The following is a 13,208-nucleotide window of genomic DNA, read 5'->3' as shown; positions in this document are numbered from 1 at the left end:
TCCTTGCAAATACAAGAAATGAGCTCTGCTTTAACAGGCCAGAGGCAACTGCCACTGTCCCACTAGTAGATTAACAACAGAGAGATGACATAATGCCCACAAAGGGCATCAAAGTTGAACACAATTAAGAAAAGACTGCTCTCCAAGGAATCCACTGACAAAAATGAAACTATTTGAGCAGGAAAGGTGTGTCTTAGACATTCCACACAGATGCCTTTTGGGAAAAACTACCTTTTTCTAGATCAGCATGATGAACGGTGCATGAAGCCAGGAAGTGGCAACAACGTACAAAAGGGAGGTTTATGGTACAAACATAAAACACAGGTGGATCCCTGAGATGCCATGTTGAAAACACACATAAAATTTAGAAACTCGTAAAAAAATTTAGAAGCTTGTAGGGAAAGGACGTAAAATGAAAAGCTAGTTGAAGACAGCATGGAGATACTAACCTCAAAAACTAAGTAAGTAATGTTCAGTATATAATACCTTCTGGTTCGAAAATATGTCATTCAAAGTCACAGTGAAGATGCTTCTAAAATTACAGAATTTTAGAATCCACAGAAATTACAACTGTGGAAGAAATAAAAAGGTGATCAAGGTAGAAAAGCAGTTTAAAAACAAAACATCTGATGTTTTGAAACTTCAGGAATCAGAAACTATAAACCATCTTTGTAGTTGTTGTCTTCCTCCTTTGCAGCTTGTCAGCCGGCTGAGTTACAACAAAAAGGAACGTAATAAAGAACTCCTTTTTCAAAAACATAATTTTATAACTCAAGTTGTATCACCATTAATGATTAGCTCTCTAGCTAGAAAGGGTGGCATCACATACAGTCATATAACAAACATATGCAAGAAGCTATGTTTCAGTGACAGAAAGGCAGGGGGTTTTTGCCAGCTATACAAACGATAGACAATCGTTTGACAATAAGAGGGTCAAGAGGAGGTTCCTTATCCTTCAAATTACTGCACGAGACATACAAAAGATATTAATAACTATTTTCTTTATTAAAATATCTGACATAAAGCTAAGGTTCTTTTAAATACCAAGTACAGCAGAAGCATTTTTCAGTTTGCCAAGCAGAGTGCAAGTCCAAATGGTATGCATGTACTAGGTACTTCATGCAATCATTTTTACAAAATGCCTAAAGCCCCTTTAAGTATGAGGTGAATTTTTAAAAGCATAGTTATTTTCAGCAATTAAAAGGTTAACACCTTCAAAAATCTTGGCATTTGTCTATTTAATTTTAGGGAGAAAGAAGTCTGTTTCACCTTTCTTGACAATAAGCTCTCCTGTAATCCTGTAATTTTCAGGAGCTACTGGAAAATAACTATTTGTTCAATCTTTTAAGAAAAGGATCTGTTTCGCACACAAAAACTTTTGGACTGACTTTACATTTTTATAAGATATGTTTAGCTGCATTCATACTTAGGGCAAATATCCTTTGGCACTGTATGAAGCTTCTTCCTCTCTCACAGAAGCCTTCCTTGATGGCCTGGTATTTCTCAGAATCAATAAATACCCAGTAAACTGCTGCCAATATTTAATTAGGTCCTTACTAAGTTTCCCTGCTTGTTAGCAGGACTTCCCATTAAGCTTCAGGAAGGAAATTCTTCCTTGTAAACACGAAGCTCCAAGTAGATCAAGATCTTCACCTGCTCAGGGTCTATGACCAAAAAATAATGAGGTATGCTTTACACTGAAAAAGTTGGTGGCATGCTTACTTTATTTCCCCTAACTCTCATTCTTGTAGCAACGCTTTTTTGTATGGCAGATATGGGGAGCAAGCCAGCGTTTCCAATAAAACACCTTTTCCCAGAGGTGTCACAGACAGCACGCTTTAGAAGCAACAGCAGATAAAACGTGGAGAGCAGCGGGTTCTCTCTCTATCCGTGAGCGCCTCCTGCGTGACACCGACACCGCTCTCTTGCGGTCCGGGATCTGGAGCGCTGCCTGCCCACCGCCGGCGTGACTCAACCCTTTTCGGTGCATCCCCGCGCCGAGCGCCCGCCGTGCGGCCGCACGGAGCCGGGACCGCGCCGGCCCCCGCCCTGCGCCAGCGCCTCCTGGCAGCTCCCAGCCCAGCCGCAGGCCAACTGCGAGGCGACCGGCACCGGCGCGGGGACCTGGCCAAGCGAGAAGGGCTTCATAAACGAGTGTCACAACTTGGCTTTCCAAGCCCGGCGGAGCTGCCGGAAAAGCCGGTTCCTATTCCTAACACGGGAGCTAGCCGGACGGTGGCTGCCGGGCTGGCTCTCGGCGTTAAGAGCCTGCCTGCCTGCCAGCCCTGAGGAAATCACCGCAGGTCCCGGCGGCGGCTCTCTCCAGGCCGGGCTTCCCTTTATCCTGCCCCATGCGCGGGCGGCGGCAGCCGCGGCGACGGGCGGAGACGCGCTAGGGAAAGGAGCCGCGCCGGGCAGGGCCGCCCCTCGCCCCTCCGACAGGCCCGGCCGCAGGAACCGCCCGCCGCCAGCACCTCCGCCCAGCCCGGGGGACGACACCGCCCCCAGCCGGGACGGCGGGCCCGGCTCGGCCCGTCCCGTCCCGTCGGGGCTCGGGCCGTCCCACGGCGAGAGGGCGGGGGCGGACAAACTCACGGCCTCCGGGGCCGCGACGGCTCTAACCCGCATCCTGTACCGCAGGACGGGCCGGACAGGGTCGGTGGCTCCGGCTCCGGCGCGGGGAGCGGAGCTGTGAGCCCGGCCGGCACCAGGAAGCGGCACCGGCACGACACGCCGCCCTCGCCGCTGGGACAGGTCTCGCCGCCTTACCCGCTGCAGAATCCGCCTGAACATGGTGGTAGAGCGCGGATGCCGCCGGGAGGCCGCGGCCAGGCCGAAGGGAAGCCGCGGGGCCCCGCGCAGCGCCGCCCCCGCCCCGCAGGAGCCCGGTGCGGCCCGCTCGCCCCGTGACAGCCGCCGCGGACGGGCAGGCGGGGCAGCGGCCGCGCTCCGCCCCGGGGAGGGGCGGGTCCCGCGGGGAAGGGGCTGTGGCCATCACCCGGCTTCAGGAGCGGGGGAGGTAGAACGGGATAGAGGTGCGGAGCGGGCCGGGGCTGCCGCCGGGGTGAGATGGGCTCCGAATACCGATCGCTCCACGGGGCCCCGGCCCCGCTCCTTCCCGCCGCATCGGGCCCAGCGCCGCAGTTCTGCCTGTCCACGAGTTCTGCCTCTACCACGAGAGGTGTCCTGGCTGCTGAAGGCAGCGGGAGGGCGGCCGTGTCGTGCCCCGGCCATCGGCCGTTCTCCCCTCGGGGACTGCCCCAGGCCCCCATAGCTGCTGGCACCAATCTGGCATCGGCCGAGGGAAGCGAAAGGACTGCAGGCTGAGCCTGCTGCTGAAGGCTCACTGAAGGCGGCGAAGCGCAAATGCAGCGCAGTGTTTGTTACTCGTGTGGCACGGAAAGTACCGAGATATTCGGGTTCAGTGAGGGTTGTTGAACCAAGCTTCTTTGGATGATTAACAGGAATTTTAATTCTGATGAGCACTCCTTGCTTTAAGCCCTCAGCTGAAAAGACGACCCAGTGGCATGACCCATTAGGTGTCTTTTAAATATCAGGAAAGAACATTTTACTCACACAAACACACACCTCCCCTCAAAAAAAACTAAAAAAAAAAAAGGCACAACCCATTAGAAGGGGGTCTTTAGGCGTTTCAGGGAGTCTGTACCTCTCAAGTGCCTCAGCCAATGGGGAAAGCGGGAGGGAAAATGCAGCCGGGAAATTAGGATAAAAAGGAGGAGCTTCATTCCCTAAAATTTTTGAGAGAACCCCATGGGGAATGCCCCATGACATCTCCCTTTATTTGGATAAAGTTACAGCACTCGTCTGTCTCCTTTTTAGAAATAAACTGCTGGTGTTTGTAGATTAATTTTCCTGACAAGCTTAACTGAGAAAGAATCAGTATCCACAGGTGCTGAGGCAAAACCCCACATCAGATGTGGCAGGAGAGTTGCTGGAATACCTGTACCCTCTATAATATGTAATTCAAGAAGTTACAGTTCCCTGTTCTATCCAAAAGCTGCAACTTTCACATGTTGGATGCCAGACAAAGGGTCACGAGTAAATAATAAACTTGTTTAACAACTAATTGTGCCGACCAGAACAAATATCACAGCAGAACACCAGTTGTGCTGTAAAGATCAAAAACATTTTTCCACCCAGAAGCTGACATTTCTAAGTACTCTAAAATCCTCAGACATTGCGTGAGTTGTGAGCACATGACCAGAAGAATTTGGCTGCTGCAGCTGGAGGCTGGAAACATGGCAGCATTATGCGACTGGACTCAGTTTGCTCCAGCTAGAGACTCCAGTGTGTTTCATGTTAATGTCATTGGATCCACAACTGAAGCACATTAAGAGCACACACACACTTGGTAATGGTTTCAGCTGATGAGTGGTGACTTTGGCCACACCTATCACATCATTTTCATGTGTCCATAGTACAAGATGGCTTTGAAATTTGGCAGTTAGGTGGGGTTTTTTTTCTGAATTTTGTATTTGGGATTAATAATGGGAACAAGATTGGTTTTGTACAGCTCTACAGATCTTTAAATATTTAGGCAAACCATAGATACTTACTCTGAATCTAAACAGAAATGACTGCAAGTTTATAGATATTTCAACAAGAGTGACAGCCTACACAACAAACTGCCAGAGTGCTTAATTTGCCAGACCCAAGTAACTTGACCAAACCATCTTTGTAGAATGTTTTTTACTCTCCTAGATTACCAATTCCTGAGTGCTCAGAGGAAGATGAGAATTTGAGGACACTAGTTAAAAGCCTTGTATCAGAGGAGGCTTTTCTTACCAAGACTTGAAAGGAAATACATGATCCTTTCCTTGTGTGGATGTTAGAACACATGCATCTGCCTCCTTGTCCAAGCATCATTCCCTCAGTAGCCTGTTAATCTGTGGGCCAATTTCAAATACAGCAGAGTCAGATGAGGCTCAAAGATACTAAGTTCCTACAAATTTAAATAGGTAGCCAGGGAGAGGAGAGACCCCACTGAATCCTGGCTGTAAGGAAAGATTGCAGAGTGGTTGCTTTTACGTACCAGAGAATGCACATAAAAACTCACTCTTGGGAAAGAGATCCAGGAGAAAAAAATTAAGTCCAACTTAATAAAAAAAATAGAAGTCCAAATTCTAGCGGAAGTCCTTGGTTTTAATTATTGTGTGTATGGTAATGTCTATGAATTCATATCATGTGCTCCCCTAAAATTCAACAGAATATTCAGCTGTTGGTAAATAGACCGTGTCCTCAGGCTTGGGAGCTGTAAACTTTCATTTTATGCAAGCTCATTAACTCTGTTAAGGGTTTGGTGACTGGAGGGTTAGAAGGTGCCTTTCTAAAGAGTCGATTGTTGGTAGAAAATGTCAGAACACAATCACAGCAAAGATTCTTTCAAAACCAGCTGAGAACAGGTACCTTTTCTTTTAAACACAAGCTGAAGGCTGAGAGTCTGAACTACAACAGCCTCTGGCATATCTGTCAAAGCCAGCATTTTTTTATTTCTGTATAGAACTGAAATCAGTCTTTTGACTGTACAAGCAGTTTTCAGGGTGGTTCAGGTGTGCACCAGCATTTCTCAGACTTTCCAATACATAACTTTGGGGTTTTGTTGGGGAGTTATTCTTTGGTTTTAATGTCTATGCAAATAGTCAAATAAAAAGCAATTATGTCTGGACCATGGCTCACAAGAATTGCTGTTCACACAATCTTCTACCCCGACTTAGGGTTACAAGGAAACCATCATTTGGTAGAAAATGGCAAGGAACACATTTGGTACATGCACAGTACATATACTTGCTTACGCCTACAGCCTACAAGTTTCAGGGCTATTTATTGTCCTACATGTTTTCAGTGTTTATACAGATGACTATTTTCAGTCATGTAAAATTCCTGACCTCAAAATCGCTTGGTCACAAGTTCCTTTGGTTCACGATGTGCTGCACCGGAAAAGTATCCCATTTTTTCAAGATGTTGTTTTAAAATATCCTATTTATGAAAGGTATCAGCCTCTGGTTGGTTTTCTTCTCTGTAGCTCTTTAAACGTACACTTTTGATTGTCATTGTGTGCTGTTCCATATACTCTCAGTAAGCAGCTTTCAAATCTGCCCATATCTTTTTCTGAAGCTCTATCCTTTCAAGCTGAGCTCTATGAAACTCAATTGAACACAGTTTGTTAAAAGGATATGGTTTAGTTTACATGCTGATATTTGGTCAAAGGTTGGACTTAATGATCTTGAAGGTCATTTAAAAACCTCAATGACTCTATGAGAGGTCAAAATTTGGAAGATTTATGAAGTGCAGATTTGGGCAAAAATACATTTCCAGCTGAAGGCCAGGCTATCTAGCAGCACATATGGACAACTGCTGGGTAATGGGGGTACACAGACCTTGCCAGACAGTGCTAAAGCTGGCAGCTGCCAGTCCCTTCCTGCCTGCCACTGGCACAAATAGGGTACATACACAGCAGCCACAGGAGAACTAAGATATCAAGAACAGCTAAAAGGCTTTTCAGACTTCCCAAATTATGAAAATCTGTGTTTGTTACTGATCTTACTATTTACATAGAATATATTTAAAAACAGAATATAGCTAAGTATTAAAATTATAGCATATATCTTGCCTTCAAAGAGTTTGACAGTTTAGACTGAACTCTCAGTATTTTGTTACTGACTTTTTGTTTCCCTCTCTGCTTTACTAGCAGAAATAAATGAGTTTAACCTGGAAAAATATTTTGGCTGGTTTTAAATCATTGTTAGCAAATTCAAAATAATCAGTTGCTTGGGCACTAATCTTAGACATGGTAATTCTGTATAATTTCATACTCAGCCCAAAATTGTCTGCTGTGTAACACTCTCCAGTTACTAAAAAAGGAAATACTGATATCTCTCGATGGTGAAAAGAAACTGGACTTTTGTGATGAAAAACTTTATAGAAGAGTCAAATATTACTAATAATATTTAGTAAATTAGCAAATTTATTGGCAACCAGTTAGGTGGTGATAACCAAATTATTTATGAGCAGTGTAAGACATTAAGTCTATTGTCCCATTAAAAACATCTCCCACAACTTTACAGAATCTTCATCTTCTGTCTCTCCAAGGCCACTCAAGATCCCCACCACACAGGATGTGCAGTAGTCACTTCAGAACTGCACAGGAGCTTAAGTTGCTTATCTTTCCAGTAGCACAAACATGGATCTTTCACCTCTACCCAGTCATTAATTTTGTTAGAAGCCCAAGAAATGTAACCGCCTTTGAGATACCTACACCTGTTTCTGCTTAGAGGTTTACTGCTCCATGAGTTCAAAAGGTGTGCAGTGGGGAGCAGAGGGAAAGGACATTGAAAGGTACAAGAAGCCACTTCTGCTTCCCTAAAGGACCTAGGCAAAACCCATAGGGTAGTTTTAGTCTATGCTTGAACTAACCACCAATGGTTCCTGACCCATTCCCTTCTCACTATTGGGAAAAATAACAAAATAACAAAAATAATCCTTCACTCATGGTACTGAGGAGGTTGGCTGGAGCACCAGTACTTCCTCCTGCATGTATTAGAGTGTGTTTGCTCAGCTGCTTTAGAACCTGGCTAACTCTGTGATGATGTCTCTAACAAAGGGCTGGTGACTCGGGGCCGGTTCCTGTGCTACAGAGAGCCTCTTTCAAGTGAGTGCAATTACTTGCATGAGTAATGAGCGTGTGTACTAATAAAGGTTGCGTGGCTAGCATTATACCTAATCCAAGAACTCCAAGTCATGACTTCATTCTAGTATTACAGAATCTGAACGTTGTAAAATTTGCACAGCTCTCCATAAGAAACCCCAGTTAAGGACAGAATAACAGAATTATCTCTATTATCAACAAAAATAATTGTTCCAGTCACTGATTCCTTTTCCACCCACCTCAGTACTGAATCCCTGTGTAGCACATGCCATGTAGCTTTGCTGGTGTAGCCAGAGAGACAGGAACTAGAGAAAGCCCAGCAGCATGCAAGGGAACTTAAGTCATAAATATGTATAAGTTTGTATAAAAAATAAACCTCATATTAATATAACCAAAATCTGAGATGGAGAAGATCTGCTGCTGAGTCATGCAGAGCACACTTTGCCAAATGCCTTAGCTAAAAAATTGTTCTGCATAAAGTTGAAAGCCTGTCACAGAAGAAACCTTTTCAAATTCCACCATCAAAGGCTGTGGTGATACCCTGGTCATTCTGTCCAGAGATGTTAGGAGTTGTTGGCAATTCTCCTAGGTACTTTCCAGTAAATGGCACAGAAAATGGGTCAAAAGGAACAAGAAAGAGGCTTTGTGGAATTTCACTGCAGAGTAAAATTAAAATACTTTGAATAACAGATTCTTTGGGGTTACTTATCTGTTCACCTTGGTATGTGCTAATATACATATGTAGCATCTCTTTTCCTCCTTAGACATAAACTTATTCATCCCATCAGTCTAGACATGTTTGAGACAATTTCAAAGATTTTTAAGTGAAATGGTTTAAATGCCAAATTAAAGAATTAGGGGAAATAGTCATCATTTGCATGTCAGTATTAATGGTTATTAAAATTAACCTTAGTAGGACTTTCCTAAATACAGCAGAAACATTAGATGAATTTTCAGTGTATGGAGATTAAATATCTGAAGATTCCATGATAATAGTTAGGGGCATCATTTTGGTCACCTTCTGCATAACTGCAAAAAATGCTAAAGGTCTGATATGGGTTGTTTTCTTTTTCAAACACAAATCTAACCAAGTGCAATAACAAGTTTTTGCTTGGGTTATTTTGTTTGGTTGGGTTTTTTTTTTAAAAAATAGGAAAGTCCATACAGCGCTGCTTCAAACACTGTCCTCTCTCTCTGAACATTAATGCACTATTTGTTCATGGCCTCGTATATAAGTAGATGCAATAAATGTTTGCTTTATTGAAAGTCACTGTGTACATGTGTTGCATCAGCAATTCAGTTAAACATTTTTAAATGGTCAGAATACAGGCTGCTAAATAAAGAGGCTGAATTTTAACTATGAAAGGAGATTAATAGGCTTTCTTAAAACAGTAAACAAATAGACCCATAGCATTACACTAACCACATAATGCTTAATGGTATCTGTTATTATAAAGTTAACCTCTCAAAGTCATCCAGATTTAATGTTAGAAGTCTACAGCATCTAGGAACCAAAATGCTGTTTTTAAGGTGTACAACGAAACACACACTGCTAAATGCTGGCTGGCCACCCCTTGATTTTCTTGCAGTACTAGCCAAACCTGTCTATGTAGCAATTGTAGTAATGATTTAGACATGAGAAAGGATCTTGCTTATAAACAAAGGAGGATTAAAAATCTTTCTCAGCTAAGCTTTTTCTGGTTTGTTTTTTTGGTTTGTTGGTTGGTTTTGGTTTTTTGTTTGTTTGTGTGGTTTTTGGGGGGCTTTTGATTTTGTTTTTTTTTTGTTTTGGTTTTGGTTTTTGTTTTGTTGCTTTTAGTTTTGTTTTTGGTTTATTTTTTTTTTTAGCTAAAATGTTCTCACTAAAAAAAAGAGTAGGACCTTTCACTCATCTTCTTCTGGTATAGAGCAGGTACAATTTGCAATTTCATAAAATACTGAAGCAAAAAAAACTCCAAGCCATCTAATTTATTAATGGGAAATAAAATGCATGTACCAAAGCCTAGAGTGAAGAGGCACTGGGTACCAGTGAAGGAAAAAGTAACAAATGCATTTCCTGTGGCATGATGAGATGCCACATGGTTACACAGTTAGCAAGGATCAACCCTTCAACAGCTGAAGCTCCTTTCCATTAATGCCAGCTAGGTGCATTACTGGGTCAACTAACAATACAGATTTAATCTGGAACAAATACACATGCACCACTGAATTTCTGTATTGTCTGAGCTAAGAAGAGTGTGAGTTACAGTGTTAAAGCAGTTTTATACTTTCTGTTGATTGCAGGCAAAAAGCTTCCACATCAAATCCATTACAAAGCTGTCCAGAAGACAGTTACTGCTTTAAAACAATGTCAATGCACTTTGTTAGGTAGCATGGATTTGCACAACACCTGGAATTTTGCTATTTGTTCTGGTAACTTTTCTGATCTACAGTTAAGTACTCTAAAGCCCAATTTGCCAAGCCATGTAACCCCGCCTGGCCTCAATAGTTCTCTTTTCTCAGATGATTGTTAGCTGTAATGATGAGAGTAATGCCAGTGATGTATCTGCTCCAAAAATAAATATTCACTCCTTACTTGCAGCTTGGCACTGAAATGGCTCCCCCAAAACTGGATATATATTGTAGAAGGTTTTAGCCATCTCTGCCTGAGAAAGTTTTAAAACCAAAGAAGCAAGAAAATAATAATATAATTTTTTTAAGAGTTAAGATTACAAAACCAAATAAAGTCATCCAACCTAAAAAATGTCTCAGTGGTGGTTTAACTACCCAGCTAGAATATGTGTTTAATGCACCAAAACCTCTTGATGAGTCTGACAGGTGATTTGAATGATCAAGAAATGAAAAATCAAGTGTTTTATTAATATTAGACATTTCTGATCAAATAGAGAGATTTCTCATAGGGAATAATAAAGCCTTTTTTTGGTAGACAATTGGACAACACTGATTTTTATGAAAATTTTTAAGTTTTGAGCTTGTGTAATGTATTCCCAGATTCTGGCAGTATAGTTGCAAAAATATACGGGTAAAAATGTCATTTGTCTTTAGGAAGGAGGTGAGGGTCATCTACTGCTACATCATTTCTCAGCTGCCCAGCAATATTATGTCCCAAATAATTGGTATAGAACATCCATTTTGTGGCCTGGCTCAAGGCAGAAAAAGAAATGAGGAGGCATTCAGTGTTTCAAGACATTCAAAGAAATGTCCCAATATTGAACCTTGGACTCTTGGCTCTCTTGCACATAGTGGGACCTGACCTCAGTATGGCTTTGAAATCAATATTCCAGTCTACACTAAGGAAAGAGAAAACCCACTACACATGGATCACGACTGGTCAGGGCTTTTTTGGTCATCCTGACTTTTGATTCCCATTAAGGACTGGTGTTCCTGTTAGGTGGAAACACAGCTTGGGGCTCTGTTGACATGCAAAGGTGGATAGCATGTGGATGTTCCTGTCAGACATAGTATAAGACTATAACCATAGTCATGGATGAGTGTGGAAACCAGTGGGAATTCTCCAGATGAACAATGAAATGACCTGGCTCTGAAGTTTCACAAGCAGACCTGAGACTTAGAAATACATGGGGAAAGGAAGGGAAAAAATGCATTGAGGGTCACAATCTTATACTTTAAATATTGGGATACTGGATATGGAGTTATCGCAGTCTCACTGGGGCTTTACAAGGAAGAGCCATAAAAGAGAAAGGGGTTTTATGAAGTGGTGGGCAATTAGTAGCAATAAGCCATTTACTGAAGTGTTCCAAGAAGCTTATTTTTTTAAAGGTTCCTTTGATGTTTAAGTACTATTTTTGTAAATAAGGAACAGCAGATAATAAAATGTTATCTCAGATCCAAACAAAAACTGATGCTGAATGAGGTTATTAAACTGAAATGTATTTTAAGAGTATTAGAGAGACCTCAAACTGAAGTCCCAGTCAGAAGTTCGAATTGCCGTTTCTTATTAAAGATGTTGGTTTCCTGATGCCTACTACTCACAAAGTACAAGTGCTAGCTACTATAACTATCTCTGCATCTCTGCAAAAACTGTTACAGATGATTATAGCAAGTCTGTTCACTTTCAGCTGTCAAGGCCAAAGGTATTTCCTACAATGACAAAACTGTGTAAAGGCTAGAATTTTATACAGTTCCTATTTGCTTCTCATTGATCTTTTAGGACCCTTTAGACCCCATCCAGAGCATGGCTGGGATTTCAGCTCAACAAGTGCTCCTCTGGACCTGTAGGGTCATCACACAAAACGTGAACCCCCGCCAACAGCATGTGATGGCTGGGGATGCCTCTGGAACTTCTCGTTTTTCTCCAGAGCTATGCCCCAGCAAGGCTCACTCTGAATCTCTGCTCTCACTGAATCCTCTCTTGAAGATGCCAAATGCAGTTTTGCTAGGGTCTTTAGCATGCCCTTCTTCTCAAATGTCTTCTTGCCTGTTCTTTCTTTGTGATACCACTGGGAACATCTGCTTCCTTCTCAATGATTTCTGTCATTCTCTGAGAGCTGAGCTGACACAGGGACAGATCTCAAGGGCTGTTCCCCCATGGCAGCATGCTTCCATCAAGTGACCACATTCACCAAAGCAATGCACATGGGGGACAAGATTCTGTCTCAAAATAAATCCCATTTCCTTTCCATATATAAAAGGATATGTTTAAGACCTACAGCTGATGGAAATACTTTACCCAACAATGACAGCTCAAGAAACAAAAAGCTACTCATCTGGTGCTAGGCAAAGATGCTGAAAGAAAACTATTATCATACATTATTTTACATCACCTTTTCTCCCAGCCACAGTCAAATGTGATGAAGTCTTGTAATGCATGTGTTTTTAGTATCATTATACCATCAATCAACAGTTGGGTGCATTTTTATTCCTCTTACCTCTGCCTCCTAAATTTCTGGTCACAGCAGAGGTTGGTTACATTTTCCAGAAGGTAAGAAAGGCTGTGGTAGGAGAGCAGAGAACCTGCTGACCAGAAATATGTCATGTAGTGTCGTGGAGTGGTATGTGGGGAAGCTCTCTGTTCAGATTAAATGAGAAAGGTTATTATGGGAAAATAACAGAAAAAAATTGATAACAACAAACATGCTTCAATCACTCATTACCAGAAATGTCCCTATGTGTCTTATTCCTCCTCATTCTCCATGGAGGCCCTGTAGCTTCTTTTGCTTTTTGTGGAATTAAATAAGTTGGATATGATAATAGAATACATATTCATATTATATTCATTCATATATGAGCCATATTATATAATACAACTCATACAAACATAAAAAAATTGAATTAAGAGGGTACAGACTGTCTTAACTATGGCATCCTGCACCAGTTGAAAACATTACCATTTTGCATTAATAATAATCTTTCGCACTAGTATTTTTATGCAGTTAATACAGAAGTGTGTCAATCAGTATATCTGTCTATATTTGAAATAGCTACAAATACACTTTTTTTCCATGTCACATTGAAAACATTTTACTTAATCACTTTTCTCTGCTTCCTCCAGACTAGAAGCTGTTTTGCCCTATCCCCTGCT

At 42.2% G+C, this 13,208-nt stretch overlaps 1 protein-coding gene and 1 long non-coding RNA gene across 7 annotated transcripts in view; both read right to left on the bottom strand.

Moving 5' to 3' along the window:
- The window catches only part of EEA1 (early endosome antigen 1), a 67,123-nt gene extending 64,173 nt beyond the window's left edge, over positions 1-2,950 (bottom strand). For 3 of the 6 annotated variants that reach the window (XM_086887766.1, XM_086887764.1, XM_086887765.1), the window contains exon 1: positions 2,770-2,922. In XM_086887766.1, coding sequence (XP_086743892.1) covers positions 2,770-2,793 — 24 coding nt within the window. In that variant the 5' untranslated portion in view covers positions 2,794-2,922. Of the gene's footprint in view, positions 1-2,769 lie in introns of all 6 variants that reach the window. The other 3 variants (XM_086887767.1, XM_086887768.1, XM_086887769.1) reach the window with 3 other exon arrangements.
- A 9,605-nt stretch (positions 2,951-12,555) lies between these two features.
- The window catches only part of LOC111933666 (uncharacterized), a 102,603-nt gene continuing 101,950 nt past the window's right edge, over positions 12,556-13,208 (bottom strand). The window contains exon 7 of the long non-coding RNA XR_015286476.1: positions 12,556-12,640. This is a non-coding gene — a long non-coding RNA (uncharacterized LOC111933666). The remainder of the gene's footprint in view (positions 12,641-13,208) is intronic.

Source organism: Cyanistes caeruleus, chromosome 4 (assembly GCF_971803275.1).
Source record: "Cyanistes caeruleus chromosome 4, bCyaCae1.hap1.1, whole genome shotgun sequence".
NCBI lineage: Eukaryota > Metazoa > Chordata > Aves > Passeriformes > Paridae > Cyanistes > Cyanistes caeruleus.
The sequence above is the reverse complement of the archived record's forward strand: the minus strand, read 5'-3'. Positions and strand labels throughout refer to the sequence as shown.